Raw genomic sequence first — 20,870 nt, 5'->3', positions numbered from 1 at the left:
ATGGCGAAAGTTCTGTTTGTTAATGCAGACCGAGAAATTAAAATCCCGTGGTAACTTTTTTTCTCGTGTGTCGTAAAACATTGGACATGCGCAGAACATATCGGACAGCGTCGTGAAATGAATTTTAATTAAGCAGAGAGCGCGTGCGCGAGACAAATCGGATGGGGACTCCTGTCGCAAAGTAAAAGAAACGCAGATCGTGCAGGGTCGTAATAGTTAAGCTATGCGCCTGCGCGCGCAAATCTGGTAGGCACGCAGATCGGGTAGCGTCAAAGCCTCTTTTAGTGCAAACGTAAGTGGAAGTTCTTTTACCCTGCTCACGAATAGCGTTGGCTAAGTTACTTTTAAAAAGTAATACTTTGAATAAAAAAGTAATAAAAGAATTCAAAAATACAACTATTTATTAAGTAGTATAATTGATATTATGCAGATTTTTACTTCGCAAATAGATATGAAACTTTCAAAACATTCAGCAAGCAAATCCTTTAAAATAATACCGTGCATTTGTTACGGTGGCTGAGAATTTTTTACCTAATCAGAACCAGGCAGTACATAAATAAAAGGTAATATTTGTCCTAATGGTTGTATATTAAACACAACAAGTCTGAACTCACTGTTCCCTGGGAGGATCGCATGGAGGAGTCAATCAAGAGGAATATGCCAACGTCCAAGGACATTCTGGAGCAGTGCCAGAATCAAGGCACAATCAAGGGGTCGATAAACGAAGAGCCATCACAGAAACCATAGAAAGAGCCTTAATGTGGCTCAGGATAAAGGGGAGCAATGCGTAGCCTGGAACTGATCATCCCCGGCTGGATCTACTGGGCGAGGGTGTGTGATGTTGCGAGACCCGAAATACCCAATGAACCTAGGATACATCACTGACATCCGTAGGATGTTTTTTGATATCGAAATTGACAGTTTTATTAAATTAGGTAATTGTAAACTTTTCGAAGTTATGTGCAGATTACGTCACTTTCTGCAATCAAATAAGTTGCATCCAGTTAACAAAAGTAAAAACGACGCCAAATTCTAGCTTAAGTTACTCAAAATATCAGAGAGCGATATGTGTCCATATTAATTGTTTAATATTTCGTAAGAAGAAGTCTTTAAATACGAACATCTGAAAGATGGTTGTCCTCGGTTTGAGCCGAGTCTTCCATAACTTAACGGCCTTCAGACAGGCGCACTAAGAGAGACGAGTGTCTTGTATCGTAAGATGACGTGCTTACTTCTTAGAAATCGATAGTGGCATTCCACACTGGCTGCAGTGTTCAGGTCATCCAGGATTCTTCAGGATGCGTCTCTTCGAGTGCAGTAACAGCAATGGTGGTTTTGTGACTAATGACAGCATACAACATAACAGTAAAGGAGCAGTGCCTTCTGAGTGCTGTTGCTAATACGTGGGAGGAAATGAAAAACAGTGCGGATTTTAAGCAGTTTGTTAAAGGGCAATATTTATTATTCAAAAGTTATATTACTACATATAGATAGATAGATAGATAGATAGATACTTTATTAATCCCAGGGGGAAATTCACATACTCCAGCAGCAAAAAATATTAAATTAAAGAGTAATAAAAAATGCAGGTAAAAAACAGACAATAACTTGAATAATGTTCAACGTTTACCCCCTCTGGTGGAATTGAAGAGTCGCATAGTTTGGGGGAGGAATGATCTTCTCAGTCTGTCAGTGGAGCAGGACAGTGACAGCAGTCTGTCGCTGAAACTGCTCCTCTGTCTGGAGATGACACTGTTTAATGGATGTAGTGGATTCTCCATAATTGATAGGAGCCTGCTGAGTGCCCGTTGCTCTGCTACGGATGTCAAACCGTCCAGCTCTATGCCAACAATAGAGCCTGCCTTCCTCACCAGTTTATCCAGGCGTGAGGCATCCTTCTTCTTAATGCTGCCTCCCCAGCACACCACTGCGTAGAAGAGGGCACTCGCCACAACCATCTGATAGAACATCTGCAGCATCTTACTGCAGATGTTGAAGGATGCCAGTCTTCTAAGGAAGTACAGGCGGCTCTGTCCTCTCTTACACAGAGCATCAGTATTGGCAGTCCAGTCCAATTTATCGTCCAGCTGCACTCCCAGGTATTTATAGGTCTGCACCCTCTGCACACAGTCACCTTTGATGATCACATGTTAAGCACAAATGTGTTGCAGGTAGTAACTGAGTGGCAAAATAGTCAATAACTACATTTGTGTTAAAAGATGAGTTGTGAAAGTACAGTTTAATCAGAAATCAGTTATTTTTTGAAAGGGCTTGTCTTATTTTGTGCATTTTATATGATGTGGCTTTTTTCAGTGTTTGTTTAAATTTCTTTACTTCTTTTGTGCTTCCTACTTGAACTCTGCACAGACTACTTTTATGTTCTACAACAAATGTACCATAAAGATTTTATACCACACTTCATTAACAGTGTAAAACTAAAAGTTACATGAAACAATTTGTCATATGGTAACACAAACACATCATTTACACATCTACAAAGTTGCTCCTTTTCAAATCACCACTATGAGTAACCAGTTTAACTTCTGGAACCTCCTCATCAGCTCCTGATCAGCGATCACCATGCCATCTGAATTCCAACAACGGGAGATCATAATGCTAGCTGCACTGTGCTTTAGTGTCATAAATTAAATTTCTATTTGTTGATTAGTTCATCTTATACTAAAAGTAAAGTCATAAAACTTCATTTTTATGAGAAAGAACATCATTACTGTACCAACATGGTTACACCTCAAAAATGAGAGTTCACTGAAACACTGCATTTGAGCTGGCTTTTGGCATCTTGGTTTGGCTAAACCACATCGTAATCTTTCAGGCTATAACTGTTTCATACAACAGTGAACAAAATGGGCTCCCATAACACTGTGTTTAATATGTAACTTTGCTATGTAATAATAATGAAGAGATTACATGGGTGCCTGTAGTTAGCGTATTATTTTAATATTTGCGCTGTCATGCTAACTCGGATGGAAAGTCTCAAAGTTTGTATACAGCAAGCTCAAAGTGTGTGTATCAACAATTAAATTTTATAAGGGTGTTATTTTAATGTTGAATAAAGTTACACATTATTTTTATATTACAGAATACGTCCTACCAGCCAAGAAAAAGATTTGGGCTGAATTGCAGTTGATGTCTTGTCATTTTCTGTTTCTGATGTGATATATTGTACTACAAGAAATACATACTTGTTGAGTAATACTCCATGAATTTCTTTATCAAGAAAAGTAGATGCCAACAAACAAAAATCTGGAACTTCACCGTTAATTGCATTTAACTATACATTTATGCAGTCAGAAAGTGTCTTTCACATGTGAAATCTGAAGATATACATGTTGCAAAAGTGAACCTGGAGTCATTCACATGTCTGTTTTCTACTCCCACTTCTCCCACTTTGTCACTCATAAATGTGTCACTACAAAAATAGGAATTGTTTGTTAAACATTGATCTGCGCTTTTTTTTTTTGACCTGATTGTACCACTTCTGTTTTCCTTCTACAGAAACTGATCCTGAAGAAATGGGACAGGCTTCACGTCGTCTGTTCACTGAGAGAAATGTAAAGGACGTTAAGCTTGTTATGGACCTAAGTGAAGTGTCTGATGACATACTGTTTCTCATCCTAATCCATGTTCCTTTTTGTGAACTGATCACAAACTGTAGGCTTGTGTGTAAGCGATGGAAAGACGTTGTGGACAGCCAAGCACTTTGGAGGATGAAATATGAACAGGCGCTAAGCAAGAAACTCCAGATGCGCCTACCATCCAACACTGACTGGAAAAATCTGTTTTTTAAATTTTTTGTAAGGAACCTTATCAAGAACCCTTGTGGAGATGGTATGTTGAGTATATGCAAATAGCGTAATTGAAATGACTGAGCTAACTGACAAGTCTGGTAAATTCATTAATGGAATATAGCTTGCAAATGGGGCTTCACTTATGTATCACGGTAGTGACTTCTGAAGCTCAGCTAGTGTGATCTGACAATGAAAACTGAAGTAGTCTTTACATGCTACTAAAAGTTAATTAGGAGTAGAAGCTGGCTGCTTTTAGAGTAACACATCAGGAAATGTCTTCATTATTCTCAGTGTGGCGTTACCTGTACTGTAAATAAAATAGAGAATAGTAGGGATTTCATAAGAGCCAGTACTAAGATACAAAATCATTACCAAGGTTCAGAAAACGTAACAGTACTTGCTTTTTGTACAGTATTTGTACCACCAAGTGAAAGCTGCTATTGCACTCATATATGACTGTAAGTGGACTTGTTACTCAGAAGGCACAGTAATAAGTGAGAAGAAAGTGACAAAAAACACAAGGCTGAAGTTAGCTTCTTATTCATGGTTACTTATTGGCAAAAGAGGCTCATAGTTTGTGAGGATGATGCTACAGCAACACATTAACATATGTCAAAAAGAAAACAAGCAGAACTTTTCTCTGGAATTGCTTTGTGACTTTCAGCACATTTTTGAGGGAGACTGTGCTCATTATTATCAATAATAATACAACCAAAACACACAGGCTTTCATTATTAACACTATTACCCCATTTACGGAGTACATTCAGAAACAGGTTCATGACCCTTTGAAAGCGCGATCAGATGTGAGTTTTAATAATTCAACTTGTTCTGTAACAAAGTTGTAAGTGGAGACAAAATGACGGTGAGGTTAATCGCTTTTAATAACATGTCCTACACAGTTTTTAAAAAGGAACAGAGCCATTGCATTCTTTCTCTGATTGCATCAAGCACATCTGCAGATTTCCACTGATGCATTTATTCTTATTCTAATCGGTCTATACAGTTTACAGTTGCAGGTGACTGTGCACACTGGCAGTGTTAACAACAGTTTTAGCAAATAAAAAGCATAGCCAAGTTTCACACCAAGTGTCCATTTGGCTTATCTACATTGGTGATGAAATGAGCTGCTCCATTTGTTAATACCATACAATTTATTTAGTGCTTCAAATCACAAAGCACTGAGATTCTGCCTGTTAGTAGGAGGTGCAAAACCGTGCATAAATTAGAAAATGCAAATTCAAAATTTGTGTCATTCGTTTGGTTTTTGATGCCAAACTAATGTTCGGGAGTATAATCCCTAAAATGCTACACAGGCTAAGCAATACAAAGTCTGATCAGTCATATAAGAAATCTTGACAACAGCGCAACAATTTGCATTTTACAAGAGTTCAGAAACAGTAGATTCATGTCAAATTAGTAAGTTTGATCTGACATAGGAAATTCAAATTTGGAAAAAGATTAAAAATTACTTCCTGCGTGAAGTTTGCATGTTCTCCCCGTGTCTGCGTGGGTTTCCTCCGGGTACTCCAGTTTCTTCTCACAGTCCAAAGACATGCAGGTTAGATGCATTGGCAACTGCAAACTGTCCCTAGTGCGTGCTTGGTGTGTGTATGTGTGTGCCCTGCAGTGGGCTGGCACCCTGCCCGGGGTTTGTTTCCTGCTTTGCACCATGTGTCGGCTAGGATTGGCTCCAGCAGACCCCCGTGACCCTGTAGTTAGGATATAGCGGGTTGGATAATGGATGGATGGATGGATTAAAAATAAAAAGAACTGATTTGGAAAATGAAAGCACCAGGGTTTTGTGATATTTGCAAAATTAATCAATTTGATTCATTCATTAAATGTTACTCTTTAGCATGTTTTTTTTTTAAAAAGCTAATGTTGCAAATATAAATCTTTAAATTTCTTCAATTGCAAATGTTACAAACCTATCAAAGACATTCTCTGACAAACCAGACCTTAAAATATCCCAAATTATCATGAATTTGCTTATTTAACAGTAAAAATGTAGTAATGTTTGAATTTTTATTTGTAGTATTGATTTGAAGCAGTATTTTCAGGTACTGAAAAGAATGTCAAAAGAATATATTTGAAATGTGCACATGGTAGTCAGGTAGTCCATGATGCTGTCATCCTCTAATCCCTACGCTGAAACCAACAACCTCCAAAATTATAACATATCTCCCATTTGCTATTAACGGGAGGAATCATTATTTCTATCACACATTAAAATTCAAGCTTTGCATTGTATTTATATATATTTGAATGCTAATACTGGTTTACTTAAATGACATTTGGGTAACTACTTGATGGATATATCATTATTACAAGGGACGTTCAAAAAGTTTCCGCACTTTTTTTAAACTCTATGTATTAAGAATTTCAAAAACAAATTACATCACTTTTCTACATACTCACCTTCATTTACCATGCAATTTTCCCAGCAACGTACCAACTTTTTAATGCCCAATTACTACTCTTCCCGCCTTCATTGTTTCCTACGAAAATATAAAAGTGCAGAAATTTTTCGAACGTCCCTCATATAAAGCTGCTATTATTATTAGTATTTATAAATTATATTCTACTACAGAAAAAGGCACCATATTTTTCACTCGAATAATTGAGGTACTTATATAAAAAAGCTTTTAAATGGGATATTCTTTTTTTTTGCCATGGTATCGAGTATCATGAAATTTCACTGATATTGGTATCAAATACAAAACTTTTAGTATGGTGACATCCGGATGGCGCAGTGGGTAGTGCTGCTGCCTTGCAGTTAGGAGACCCAGGTTCGCTTCCTGGGTCCTACCTGTGTGGAGTTTGCATGGTACTCCGCTTTCCTCCTACAGTCCAAAGACATGCAGGTTAGGTGCATTGGCGATTCTAAATTGTGCTTAGTGTGTGTGTGTGTGTGTGCCCTGCAAAGAGGTTTGTTTCCTGCCTTGTGCCCTGGGATTGGCTCCAGCAGACCCCTGTGACCCTGTAATTAGGATATAGCAGGTTGGATAATGGATGGATGGTGACATCCCTACTTGCTAGATGCTCAGGTTTGTTTTTTGTTGGAGTCTTTATATTGTCCTGCTTGAGTGATACTGTAAGTTTATTACCTGGAAAAAGAAGACAAACTGAAATCTTCTGAATCAAAGTATGGTTTGCTTTATAAAAAACATTTGAAACTGTATTTTTCTTATTTCATATATGCTTCATGAATAGATATGTAAAAATACATTAAAGGTTTAATTTATATAATTCTCTTCAATATATTCTTGTCTGTCTGCAGATTGCTTTGAACACTGGGATGTCTTTCATGTCGGTGATGGTTGGGTGGTTGAACATAATCCCATTGCACTGAAGAACATTACATCATTTAACTACCGTGTAGCCTCATTTTGGTGAGAAAAAAATTCTATATTTGAAATATAACTGATAATCTTTTAAAACAATGGATAAGATATTAAGTTAAAAAATGAAATGAAGTTGCGATGACAAACTGCATTTATTTTTATTTTCAATCCTCTACTTTACGAAGACATCAACAACCCTCTGAAACCCATATGGTGAATGTTCATAGAGCTATCTGTTTTATGCACACCTCCCAGATGTTAATGACTGTTCTTTTTGTTCTTTACGCTCCAGTCATATATTGCTTATTAGGAGGAAACTCAAAAGTTGTCAAAGTGCTTTCAATTAAATGCCAGCTGAGGTGTGAACTTGCAGTATAAATTGCAATTTATTGCAGTATACATAAGGTATTTAACACTAATATCGCTCATAAAATACTACACTTTTATAGTACATTAACATGTGCTATGCTGAACTACAAGAAATACATTGACCTTTTAAGATGTTTTTGCTCATTATAATATTAAACACCGTCAATAAATTAGAAAATCTCTTGAAGGTTTGAAGACCAGTAGCTAAGTGATGTGCTCTTGACTGACAAAAGACATTAAGTGTAGTATTTGACTCTTTGCCTCAAATCTGATGTTTTTAAATGAAAAAAAAAAAAAGAATTAGAACTACTGCGGTGGGTTGGCACCCTGCCCAGGATTGGTTCCTGCCTTGTGCCCTGTGTTGGCGGGGATTGGCTCCAGCAGACCCCCGTGACCCTGTGTTTGGATTCAGCGGGTTGGAAAATGGCTGGATGGAAGAATTAGAACTATTTACTTTTAGGCAAATATCTGGATTAAAAATAAGATTTACTGATTCAGACTTGTTTTATCGTGTGATGTGCACCTAAAATGAAAGATGTTGGTTAGTACAGTAATCCTTCCTCCATCGCGGGGGTTGCGTTCCAGAGCCACCCGCGAAATAAGACTATCCGCGAAGTAGAAACCATATGTTTATGTGGTTATTTTTATATTGTCATGCTTGGGTCACAGATTTGCGCAGAAACACAGGAGGTTGTAGAGAGACAGGAACGTTATTCAAACACTGCAAACAAACATTTGTCTCTTTTTCAAAAGTTTAAACTGTGCTCCATGACAAGACAGAGATGACAGTTCCGTCTCACAATTAAAAGAATGCAAACATATCTTCCTCTTCAAAGGAGTGCCCGTCAGGAGCATATAAAGTCACAGAGATAGAGAAAAGGAAACAAATCAATAGGGCTGTTTGGCTTAAGTATGTGAAGCACCGCGGCACAAAGCTGTTGAAGGCGGCAGCTCACACCCCCTCCGTCAGGAGCAGACAAAGAGAGAGAGATAGAGAGAGACAGAGTTTGTTTTTCAAGCAAAAATCAATACGTGCCCTTCGAGCTTTTAAGTATGCGAAGCACCGTGCAGCTTGTCGTTTCAGGAAGCAGCTGCACAAAAGATAGCAACGTGAAGATAATCTTTCAGCATTTTTAGACGAAAGTCCGTATTGTCTAGGTGTCCGAACAGCCCCCCTGCTCAATCCCCCTACATCAGGATCAGAGAAAGTCCGCGCAAGAGAGACCGAGAAAAGTAAGTTGGATAGCTTCTCAGCCATCTGCCAATAGCGTCCCTTGTATGAAATCAACTGGGCAAACCAACTGAGGAAGCATGTACCAGAAATTAAAAGACCTATTGTCCGCAGAAATCCGCGAACCAACAAAAAATCCGCGATATATATTTAAATATGCTTACATATAAAATCCGCGATGGAGTGAAGCCGCGAAAGGCGAAGCGCGATATAGCGAGGGATTACTGTATAACCACTTCTTAATGGGCTATAGGAAGAAATGTCAAAAACCAGCTATGCAACTGTTACCTGTAACATCTTCCCTGTCCCACAGTTCATATTTACCCTGTGTACCCTGTACTCTCTGGGGTTCTGATGCCTCAAATGACTGGCTGTTTGCAGCTCAATACTGTGTTTTAGTTTCACTCCTTTACTTACGCTCAACTTACCACTGTACATTGATTTTAAGCTTTTACTTAAAAATGTATTTAAAATATTTTTTTATTTATTTGCATAATTAAACAAACATGTAAAACCTGGGTGGGTCCATGTAGTCTTCATTCAGTCCCACATGACATTGCCCAGATTGTGTAGTTCCTCAGTTACACATAACATATCCTTAATAGAAAAGTGAAAAAAAGAAAGATTTCTTGCCAGAGTCAGAGTTCCTTTGCAGGTGTCCAACAGCTAAGCAGACAGCAAACTCCATTTCAAAGTCTGTGGATCCTCCCAAAGTGTCAGAAAGAGATTAGAGATGTATTGATCAAAATTTCTGAAGCCAGGTACTCATAGGTAATGTATTTTTTATGGGAAATCAGCCAGTCAGAATCTGATTTTAAGTCATGCCCATTCCAGTGTGTCACTTGAGTGATTCAAAAGTAAACAGTAGGATTCTGTTAAGTTCAATTACATTTTTATATAACTTAAAGCCTAGGGTGCTGTAGGCAACACAAGACTACTTGCACCACACAAAAAATACCTCCTAATATGTATGCAAAAATATATGAAACATTAAGTCACAGCTCTGTAGTTTTACAAAGAAAGGGTCTTCTTCAAACTCAGTTGTGTCTGGAAAGGTAGTATAAAATGTCACTGTACACACATATATGCATCTTGACATTCATTAACTTTGGATGTCACATTTTTCAGCATTTGTAAGCAAATACAGTGGAACCTCGAGATACGATCACCTCTGTATACGAGAAATTCAAAATACGAGGAAAGTATGAGCGAAAAATTCAGATCTAAATGCGAGCATTGGCTCGCGTAACGAGCCACAAGCCAGGCTGTGGGTATAGTTCGCGGCTTAGCGAGGGGGCGTGGTAGCAGTTGCGAGCCGCGATCTGCGGTGTCTGCGTTTCTCACTTAAATGCACAGGTGGGAAACTGCCCACATCCATGATTGTTCCTGTGGCTGATGGGCTGCAGCTGCCATGTCCTCCCCGCATATATAGAGAAGCGCGAGCCAGTTAAGGGGGAGAAGAAGTAAAAGAAAAGAGAGGAGAGAGAGCGCAGGCAGGCAGGCAGGAAGTCGGTGCGGGCGGGAGAGCGAGCGAGCGAGTGCAGGCTCGCGTGTAGCTGAACAGTGAGCTGAACAGGCGAGCCAAACAGCTGAAGCAGGACGGTGTAGAGAAGGTCAGCTGCATTAAGAGTGTCTCGCCTGTTGCAGAGCCCGCAGGTGAGACGCTAACAGAGAAGAAGCACCGGGGATTGTCATCTGTTTTTTAAAGACTGCATCCTTTTGACGTTTTAACCTCGTGTTAAAGGATTGTTATTCTTGTGTATTTTAAACCTCCACTTCACAACTGTTTTAAGTATTATTTATTTAAAGATTTATTGAATTATCTACTGCACTTTGGACACCTGTTTTGATTCTTTTAATAATCAGTTATATTATTTACCAGTGTTATTTATTAAAGGTAGACTACAGTATATATAATTTATCAGTGTTATTTGTTAGGAAAATTGATTTTTATGTTAATATATTTGGGGTGCGGAACGGATTAACTGGATTTCCATTTTTTTTCAATGGGAAAGTTTGTTCTAGATACGAGAAATTCGCTATACAAGCTCAGTGCTGGAACGAATTAAACTCGAATCTAGAGGTTCCACTGTACACTATACTTTTAGTAACAGCTATAATAGAAAATATATGTACTTGTATATAGTGCTGGGCGGTATACCGGTTCATACCGAAAACCGTTTTTTATTTTTTTTATTATATGGATTTTTCTTATACCGAAACACCGGTTTAAATTGCCTAAACGACGTTCGGAACGTTGCGTAGCGGGAAACTGTTCAAGTGGAGACCTTTTTCACTGCTACACCGCTAAACACAGATTTGTTGCACTAGGGCTCTTTTTCACTGCTACACCACCAAATAGTGGGCGGTAGCATAGGAATGCTGCGCGGTGAAAATGGATAGAAAGTCTGGAGATACTTTAGTTTTAAAAGGTAAGATGTGTAAATACTGTTTCTATACTACTGGATAATACTGCAGGCCAAGTTGTACTTGTTTTATTTGTTTTCAATACAGTGTAATGTACCTGGGTACAGTGTAATAGTGTGACGACATGTTGACTTTATTCTCGCTGTTTATGTCAAGATTAAAGTCGTCATGTTGACTTTATTCTCGTAATTTGTCATTAAAGTAGAACATCGTAAACTAAACTTCATCGTAAAATGAATATTTAATTTACTAGATTTTCTCAAACCCCGTCATAAGTTATACAGTGATCCCTCGCTATATCGCGCTTCGCCTTTCGCGGCTTCACTCCATCGCGGATTTTATATGTAAGCATATTTAAATATATATCGCGGATTTTTCGCTGCTTCGCGGGTTTCTGCGGACAATGGGTCTTTTAATTTCTGGTACATGCTTCCTCAGTTGGTTTGCCCAGTTGATTTCATACAAGGGACGCTATTGGCAGATGGCTGAGAAGCTATCCAGCTTACTCTCTCTCTCCCTCTCTCTCTCTTGCGCTGACGTAGGGGGGTGTGAGCAGGGGGGCTGTGTGCAGCTGCTTCCTGAAGGATATGCTGCACGGAGCTTCGCATACTTAAAAGCTCAAAGGGCACGTATTGATTTTTTTTATCTGTCTCTCTCTATCTCTCTCTATCTCTATCTCTTCCTGCTCCTGACAGAGGGGGTGTGAGCTGCCGCCTTCAACAGTGCCAAAAAGCCCTATTGATTTTTTTTTTGACTGCTTGCTTTGCACTCCTTTGAAAAGGAAGATATGTTTGCATTCTTTTAATTGTGAGACAGAACTGTCATCTCTGTCTTGTCATGGAGCACAGTTTAAACTTTTGAAAAAGAGACAAATGTTTGTTTGCAGTGTTTGAATAACGTTCCTGTCTCTCTACAACCTCCTGTGTTTCTGCGCAAATCTGTGACCCAAGCATGACATTCTAAAAATAACCATATAAACATATGGTTTCTACTTCGCGGATTTTCCTATTTCGCGGGTGGCTCTGGAACGCAACCCCCGCGATGGAGGAGGGATTACTGTTTAGCACATTAAATGCTTTGTGTTAAGTGATTCTTAAACTGACTTCTTCTTGCACTAAGAGGAGGCGCCGGCAGCGATCGCCACACAGAATACATTCACTTCATGATCTTCCTTCTCTCTGAACATTTAGAATGCTAAAATAAATACTTAATATAATTTTCATGGTGAAATGCATTAAAGCATGCATTAATCATATGGGGGCACGGCGGCGTGCCTGCCTTGCATTTACATGTTTTTCTGGTGGGTTTACTCGGCGCTTCAGTTTCCTTTCAAAGTCATGTAGGATGTGGGGTTTTGTTATGCTATATTGACCCTGCTAGTGTATGTTTTGCTTGTATTCATCCTTCGATGTGCTGGCGACTCCTTCAGAGATGGGCGCAACTCTGAATGGATGGCATAATTAAACATGTATAACGAAGATATTTTTAAAGTTCTGAACACTCCGTGGGCTGTTTATAACTAGTTTTAATTTCACAAAGACGTTTATCGTGTGGTGATTGGTTATGTGGTGAAAGAAAAAGGAAGGATAGGAACTGGGGTTTTGGTAGCCTACGTCAGATAGAGACAGCATGCATGCAATAAAGATAGCCCGCTCAGAAAAACATGCATTGAATTCTGTATTCGTGTCTCCGACCAGCAGATCACAAACCCAACATTTACACAATATTTAAGTTAAACCTGTGCGATAGCCATTCATACATCCAGTTTTTTGGAGCCTCGTCACACTTGCCATAAAGTTCTCTACACTGAACATACACCTGGGGACCCCTTACTGCGAGGGAGCAGCACTACCGCCTCACTACCGTGCATGTGTAATACCTGCTTTAATGCATTTCATCATGAAAATGATATCAAGTATTTATCTTAGCATTCTAAATTTTCAGAAAGCAGGAATATCATGAAGTGAATGGATTCTGTATGGTGATCGCTGTCTCCTCTTACTGCGGAGGAAGTCAGTTTAAGAAGCGTAGTGATTAACAACTGGGTAGGGGAACGCAACATAAAGCATTTAATGTGCTGCATTAATTTAATTTATGACGGGGTAAATTTAAGTAATTGATTAAACATTGATTTTAGTAAGAAGTTTAGTTTACGACATTCTACTTTAATTATGAAGTAAACTATGAGAATAAAGTGGAAATGTCGACTTTATTCTCAACATAAACGGCGAGAATAAAGTGGAAATGTCGACTTTAATCTCGACATAAACAGCGAGAATAAAGTGGAAATGTCGACTTTGTTCTCGGCATATACAGTAGTTTTGTTTTTTTCTTCCCAGTATAGCGTAGCTTGAAGCAAGGTCCATATTAATGCAGTTTGCCTAAATGATGGTTCAGTTGGTAAAGATGTCATCAGCAAGTTGCACTTGTTTTATTTTATTTTAATTTGGTAAATACTGTGTAATGCACCTGGGCTTGAAGTCTTGTAGTAATAGTGCAACTATCAATAATAATACTATTATTTATTTTATTGTTATTTATTAGTTTAAATATTATGTAGTTTAATGATGATAAAGTTGTTTAAAAAGTCACTTTAACGTGTCAGTGGACAGAGATTGTTAACATTAACAGAAAGTGTAATTGGTTTACAAAAAATATTTACTATTTATTCCTTTTCTAAGACATATTCGGTGCAATACAATTTTTGACAAGCACTTCTGGATATTTTACTAAGTCTAAATACCTCTTTGTATGGTTGAAAATATGTTGTCAAAATTATAGTTTGTTTTTGCAAAATTTGTTCAATAAAAAGGTTCTATATTTTGACTGCATCTGTCATGCAATGTGATACCTTCTCCATTAGTGCCACCCCCTTGAAAACTTATCACTTTATGGGGCAATGCAAAACTGTATTAATACTTGTGTGCACATTAAAATGTTTTTTTTTTGTACAATGTACAATACTCTTTGACAGTGGAATAGGTTATTCTTAGCCAGTAATTGCAGTGGAAAATGTGGTTAACATCCACTCATGCATGGGGAAAAAAATACCGTCGAATACCGTGAAACCGGGATAATTTAGAAAAAAACCGTGATATAGAATTTTGGTCATACCGCCCACCCCTACTTGTATATGTGTATATTTGTGTAAATAAAGGCAGACCCGATGAAGACTACAGCGGAATGTTGTCTTTAACTTTCTTTCTCTTCCAGTGTGAAAGTAACCCTTTTAACCTTTTATATATACAACCTATAATAATTTCTCTGAACTGTAGCTGTGATATCTTTCACTTGGATGTTATAGATTGCATTGAGTAAGTAAATCTGGAAAAATATTTGTTTGTGTGTGTTCTTTTAAGGCTGTAAAACAAAAAAAAAATTGGAAGATTTCGAAGGGGGTAATTCTTTCCTATACCCACTGTGTGTGTGTGTGTGTGTGTATATATATATATATATATATATATATATATATATATATATATATATATATATATATATATATTAGTATCTCACAAAAGTGAGTACACCCCTCACATTTTTGTAAATATTTTATTATATCTTTTCATGGGACAACACTGAAGATATGATACCTTGATACAATGTAAAGTAGTCAGTGTACAGCTTGTATAACAGTGTAAATTTGCTGTCCCCTCAAAGTAACTCAACACATAGCCATTAATGTCTAAACCACTTGCAACAAAAGTGAGTACACCCCTAACTGAAAAATGTCCAAATTGTGTGGCCACCATTATTTCCCAGCACTGCCTTAACTCTCTTGGGCATGCAGTTCACTAGAACAACAACAACAACATTTATTTATATAGCACATTTTCATACAAAAAGTAGCTCAAAGTGCTTTACATAATGAAGAAAAGAAAAATAACAGACAAAATAAGAAATTAAAATAAGACAACATTAGTTAACATAGAAAAGGAGTAAGGTCCGATGGCCTTGGTGAACAGAAAAAACAAAAAAAAAACTCCAGAAGACTGGAGAAAAAAATAAAATCTGCAGGGGTTCCAGGCCATTAGACTGCCCAGTCCCCTCTGGGCATTCTACCTAACATAAATGAAATAGTCCTCTTCGTAGTTAGGGTTCACAGGTTCAACTTCACAGGTTGCCACTGGAATCCTCTTCCACTCCTCCATGATGACATCATGGAGCTGGTGGATGTTAGAGACCTTGTGCTCCTCCACCTTCCGTTTGAAGATGCCCCAAAGATGCTCAATAGGGTTTAGGTCTGGAGATGTGCTTGGCCAGTCCAGCACATTTACCCTCAGTTTCTCTAGCAAGGCAGTGGTCGTCTTGGAGGTGTGTTTGGGATCGTTATCATGTTCAGTTTCCGAAGGGAGCATATCATGCTCTGCTTCAGTATGTCACAGTACATGTTGGCATTCATGGTTCCCTTAATGAACTGTAGCTCTCCAGTGCCGGCAGCACTCATGCAGCCCCAAACCATGACTTTCCCACCACCATGCTTGACTGTAGGCAAGACACACTTGTCTTTGTACTCCTCACCTGGTTGCCGCCACACACGCTTGACACCATCAGAACCAAATAAGTTTATCTTGGTCTCATCAGACCACAGTACATGGTTCCAGTAATTCATGTCCTTAGTCTGCTTGTCTTCAGCAAACTGTTTGAGGGCTTTCTTGTGCATCATCTTTAGAAGAGGTTTCTTTCTGGGACGACAGCCATGCAGACCAATTTGATGCAGTGTGCGGCGTATGGACTGAGCACTGACAGGCTGACCCCCCCACCCCTTCAACCTCTGCAGCAATGCTGGCAACACTCATACGTCTATTTTCAAAAGACAACCTCTGGATATGACGCTTTGCATGTGCACTCAACTTCTTTGGTCAACCATGGTGAGGCCTGTTCTGAGTAGAACCTGTCCCGTTAAACCACTGTATGGTCTTGGCCACCATGCTGCGTGTTGGCAATCTTCTTATTGCCTAGGCCATCTTTATCTAGAGCAACCATTCTTTTTTTCAGATCCTCAGAGAGTTCTTTGCCATGAGGTGCCATGTTGAACTTCCAGTGATCAGTATGAGAGAGTGTGAGAGCGATAACACCAAATTTAACACACCTGCTCCCCATTCACACCTGAGACCTTGTAACACTGAGTCACATGACACCGGGGAGGGAAAATGGCTAATAGGGCACAATTTGGACATTTTTCACTTAGGGGTGTACTCATTTTTGTTGCCAGCGGTTTAGACATTAATGGCAGTGTGTTGAGTTATTTTGAGAGGATAGCAAATTTGCACTGTTATACAAACTGTACACTGACTACTTTATATTGCATCAAGTGTCATATATATATATATATAATATATATATATATATATATACACAGTGGTGTGAAAAACTATTTGCCCCCTTCCTGATTTCTTATTCTTTTGCATGTTTGTCACACAAAATGTTTCTGATCATCAAACACATTTAACCATTAGTCAAATATAACACAAGTAAACACAAAATGCAGTTTGTAAATGGTGGTTTTTATTATTTAGGGAGAAAAAAAAATCAAAACCTACATGGCCCTGTGTGAAAAAGTAATTGCCCCCTGAACCTAATAACTGGTTGGGCCACCCTTAGCAGCAATAACAGCAATCAAGCATTTGCGATAACTTGCAATGAGTCTATTACAGCGCTCTGGAGGAATTTTGGCCCACTCATCTTTGCAAAATTGTTGTAATTCAGCTTTATTTGAGGGTTTTCTAGCATGAACCGCCTTTTTAAGGTCATGCCATAGCATCTCAATTGGATTCAGGTCATGACTTTGACTAGGCCACTCCAAAGTCTTCATTTTGTTTTTCTTCAGCCATTCAGAGGTGGATTTGCTGGTGTGTTTTGGGTCATTGTCCTGTTGCAGCACCCAAGATCGCTTCAGCTTGAGTTGATGAACTGATGGCCGGACATTCTCCTTCAGGATTTTTTGGTAGACAGTAGAATTCATGGTTCCATCTATCACAGCAAGCCTTCCAGGTCCTGAAGCAGCAAAACAACCCCAGACCATCACACTACCACCACCATATTTTACTGTTGGTATGATGTACTTTTTCTGAAATGCTGTGTTCCTTTTACGCCAGATGTAACGGGACATTTGCCTTCCAAAAAGTTCAACTTTTGACTCATCAGTCCACAAGGTATTTTCCCAAAAGTCTTGGCAATCATTGAGATGTTTCTTAGCAAAACTGAGACGAGCCCTAATGTTCTTTTTGCTTAACAGTGGTTTGCGTCTTGGAAATCTGCCATGCAGGCCGTTTTTTGCCCAGTCTCTTTCTTATGGTGGAGTCGTGAACACTGACCTTAATTGAGGCAAGTGAGGCCTGCAGTTCTTTAGACGTTGTCCTGGGGTCTTTTGTGACCTCTCGGATGAGTCGTCTCTGCGCTCTTGGGGTAATTTTGGTCGGCCGGCCACTCCTGGGAAGGTTCACCACTGTTCCATGTTTTTGCCATTTGTGGATAATGGCTCTCACTGTGGTTCGCTGGAGTCCCAAAGCTTTAGAAATGGCTTTATAACCTTTACCATACTGATAGATCTCAATTACTTTTGTTCTCATTTGTTCCTGAATTTCTTTGGATCTTGGCATGATGTCTAGCTTTTGAGGTGCTTTTGGTCTACTTCTCTGTGTCAGGCAGCTCCTATTTAAGTGATTTCTTGATTGAAACAGGTGTGGCAGTAATCAGGCCTGGGGGTGGCTACGGAAATTGAACTCAGGTGTGATACACCACAGTTAGGTTATTTTTTAACAAGGGGGCAATTACTTTTTCACACAGGGCCATGTAGGTTTGGATTTTTTTTCTCCCTAAATAATAAAAACCATCATTTAAAAACTGCATTTTGTGTTTACTTGTGTTATATTTGACTAATGGTTAAATGTGTTTGATGATCAGAAACATTTTGTGTGACAAACATGCAAAAGAATAAGAAATCAGGAAGGGGGCAAATAGTTTTTCACACCACTGTTTATATATATATATATAATCTATACTAATAAAAGGCAAAGCCTTCACTGACTGACTGACTCACTCACTCACTCATCACTAATTCTCCAACTTCCCGTGTAGGTGGAAGGCTGAAATTTGGCAGGCTCATTCCTTACAGCTTACTTACAAAAGTTAGGCAGGTTTCATTTCGAAATTCTACACGTAATGGTCATAACTGGAACCTGTTTTTTGTCCATATACTCTAATGGAGGAGGCAGAGTCACGTATTGCGTCATCACGTATTACGCCTCCTACGTAATCACGTGAAGTGAAGACAAGGAAGAGATTTACAGCACGAGTCAAACGCGGGAACGAAGGTAAATGATGTTAATTGTTGAGTGTCTTTTATTACTGTGTAAGCATACACATTAACAGATGTGCAATTAAACGTGTGCATTTATGGGGTGATTTCTCAGGCTTACAGCTCGAAGTGATCACTCGAGTGAAGGCAGCTTCACAGAAAAACTGATCCTTAACAAACTGTTATTGGTATATTTTACCTCAATTTTAAAAGGTTTTCTTTTCTTCTTAATAAAAATTTAAAAGCAGAACTTCGCCGGTGCGAACCGCGGGGATTTGAGCGACTGACGCATACAAACATATTCATGAGTGCATGTACTTCGAAAACAAAGCACCGTGTAAACCTAAAGTTTAAATTAAGTTCATAGACCTACAAAAGGTTGCCATTGATTTCAGGCAAGATTGCTTTTCTCCTGTACAACTATACGTTGCATTCTCAAGAGTGTGCTTGCACAGCTTGGTCATATTACAACCGGAGTGCTGAACTGACAAACTGGTATACAAACAGAACGATCGTAAAAACAGGATTAAATAAAAAGGCTGCTTCTGTTGGCGAAGCAACGAAAAAGGAACACCTTGTATGACTTTCGTTTATAAAACAGCGGAGAGGCTGTGTGAAGTCAGCTACACAAAAAAAACAGATCCTTAACAAATTGTTAGTGGTATATTTTACCTCAATTTAAAAAGGTTTTCTTTTCTTCTTAATAAAAATTTAAAAGCAGTACTTCGCCGGTGCCAAGCGCGGGGATTTCAGCGACTGACACATACAGATATATTCATGAGTGCAGGTACTATGGAAACAGAGCACCGTGTAAACCTAAAGTTTAAATTAAGTTCATAGACCTACAAAAGGTTGCCATTGATTTGAGGCAAGATTGCTTTTCTCCTGTACAACTATACGTTGCATTCTTAACAGTAAGCTTGCACGGCTTGGTCATATTCCAACCGGAGTGCTGAACTGACAATAGATAGATAAATATAGATAGATACAGATATATATATATAGATATATGTGTATGTATGTAGATATGTATATATGTGTGAGATACAGATAGATAGATAGATAGATAGATAGATAGAGATATATATATATACTAGCAAAATATCCGCGCTTCGCAGCGGAGTAGTGTGTTAAAGAGGTTATGTAACCATATATATATATATATATATATATATATATATATATATATATATATATATATCTACATATACACATATCTACATATACATATACTGTATATTTACATATGTACATATATATATATATATACATATAAATATAGACATACATATGTACATACATACATACATACATTCATATATATATATATATATATATATATATATATATATATATATACTGTATATATACATATCTATTTATTGGCTCCTGTATTTAGGATATAGCGGGTTGGATAATGGATGGATGGACATCTGTATGCATAGCCCTATTTGCCCGTTTTCGTTTTTTTTCTTTCTTCAGTAATATTTCAGTAAACCCGGAGCTTGTCAGTTCAAATCCTGGTACTGACACCACTGTGTGACCCTGAGGAAGTCACTTCACCTGCCTGTGCTGCAAAAAACAAAAGTAATTTAACAAATTGTACCTCAGATGTTGCAAGTTGCTGGAATAAAGGCATAAGTCAAATAGATAAATATATACAGTGGTGTGAAAAACTATTTGCCCCCTTCCTGATTTCTTATTCTTTTGCATGTTTGTCACACAAAATGTTTCTGATCATCAAACACATTTAACCATTAGTCAAATATAACACAAGTAAACACAAAATGCAGTTTGTAAATGGTGGTTTTTATTATTGAGAGAGAAAAAAAAAATCCAAACCTACATGGCCCTGTGTGAAAAAGTAATTGCCCCCTGAACCTAATAACTGGTTGGGCCACCCTTAGCAGCAATAACTGCAATCAAGCGTTTGCGATAACTTGCAATGAGTCTTTTACAGCGCTCTGGAGGAATTTTGGCCCACTCATCTTCGCAAAATTGTTGTAATTCAGCTTTATTTGAGGGTTTTCTAGCATGAACCGCCTTTTTAAGGTCATGCCATAGCATCTCAATTGGATTCAGGTCAGGACTTTGACTAGGCCACTCCAAAGTCTTCATTTTGTTTTTCTTCAGCCATTCAGAGGTGGATTTGCTGGTGTGTTTTGGGTCATTGTCCTGTTGCAGCACCCAAGATCGCTTCAGCTTGAGTTGACGAACAGACGGCCGGACATTCTCCTTCAGGATTTTTTGGTAGACAGTAGAATTCATGGTTCCATCTATCACAGCAAGCCTTCCAGGTCCTGAAGCAGCAAAACAACCCCAGACCATCACACTACCACCACCATATTTTACTGTTGGTATGATGTTCTTTTTCTGAAATGCTGTGTTCCT

General features: G+C 38.5%; 2 protein-coding genes and 1 long non-coding RNA gene across 4 annotated transcripts in view; all 3 read left to right on the top strand.

Moving 5' to 3' along the window:
• Positions 1-20,870, top strand: part of LOC114644825 (F-box only protein 27-like) — a 173,105-nt gene that overhangs the window by 113,398 nt on the left and 38,837 nt on the right. The gene's annotated exons all lie outside the window — the stretch shown is intronic.
• The window catches only part of LOC114644824 (F-box only protein 27-like), a 64,161-nt gene that overhangs the window by 4,579 nt on the left and 38,712 nt on the right, over positions 1-20,870 (top strand). Inside the window, exons 1-3 of one of the 2 annotated variants that reach the window (XM_051923568.1) lie at positions 198-292; positions 3,517-3,849; positions 7,092-7,203. In XM_051923568.1, the coding sequence (XP_051779528.1) occupies positions 3,534-3,849; positions 7,092-7,203 (428 nt within the window). In that variant the 5' untranslated portion in view covers positions 198-292; positions 3,517-3,533. Of the gene's footprint in view, positions 1-197; positions 293-3,516; positions 3,850-7,091; positions 7,204-20,870 lie in introns of those variants that run through there. The other variant, XM_051923567.1, reaches the window with a different exon arrangement.
• Positions 17,577-20,870, top strand: part of LOC127526794 (uncharacterized) — a 4,055-nt gene continuing 761 nt past the window's right edge. The window contains exon 1 of the long non-coding RNA XR_007934231.1: positions 17,577-17,978. This is a non-coding gene — a long non-coding RNA (uncharacterized LOC127526794). The remainder of the gene's footprint in view (positions 17,979-20,870) is intronic.

This window comes from Erpetoichthys calabaricus, chromosome 2, assembly GCF_900747795.2.
Source record: "Erpetoichthys calabaricus chromosome 2, fErpCal1.3, whole genome shotgun sequence".
Classification (NCBI taxonomy): domain Eukaryota; kingdom Metazoa; phylum Chordata; class Cladistia; order Polypteriformes; family Polypteridae; genus Erpetoichthys; species Erpetoichthys calabaricus.
This window is presented reverse-complemented; position numbering and strand designations above follow the sequence as displayed.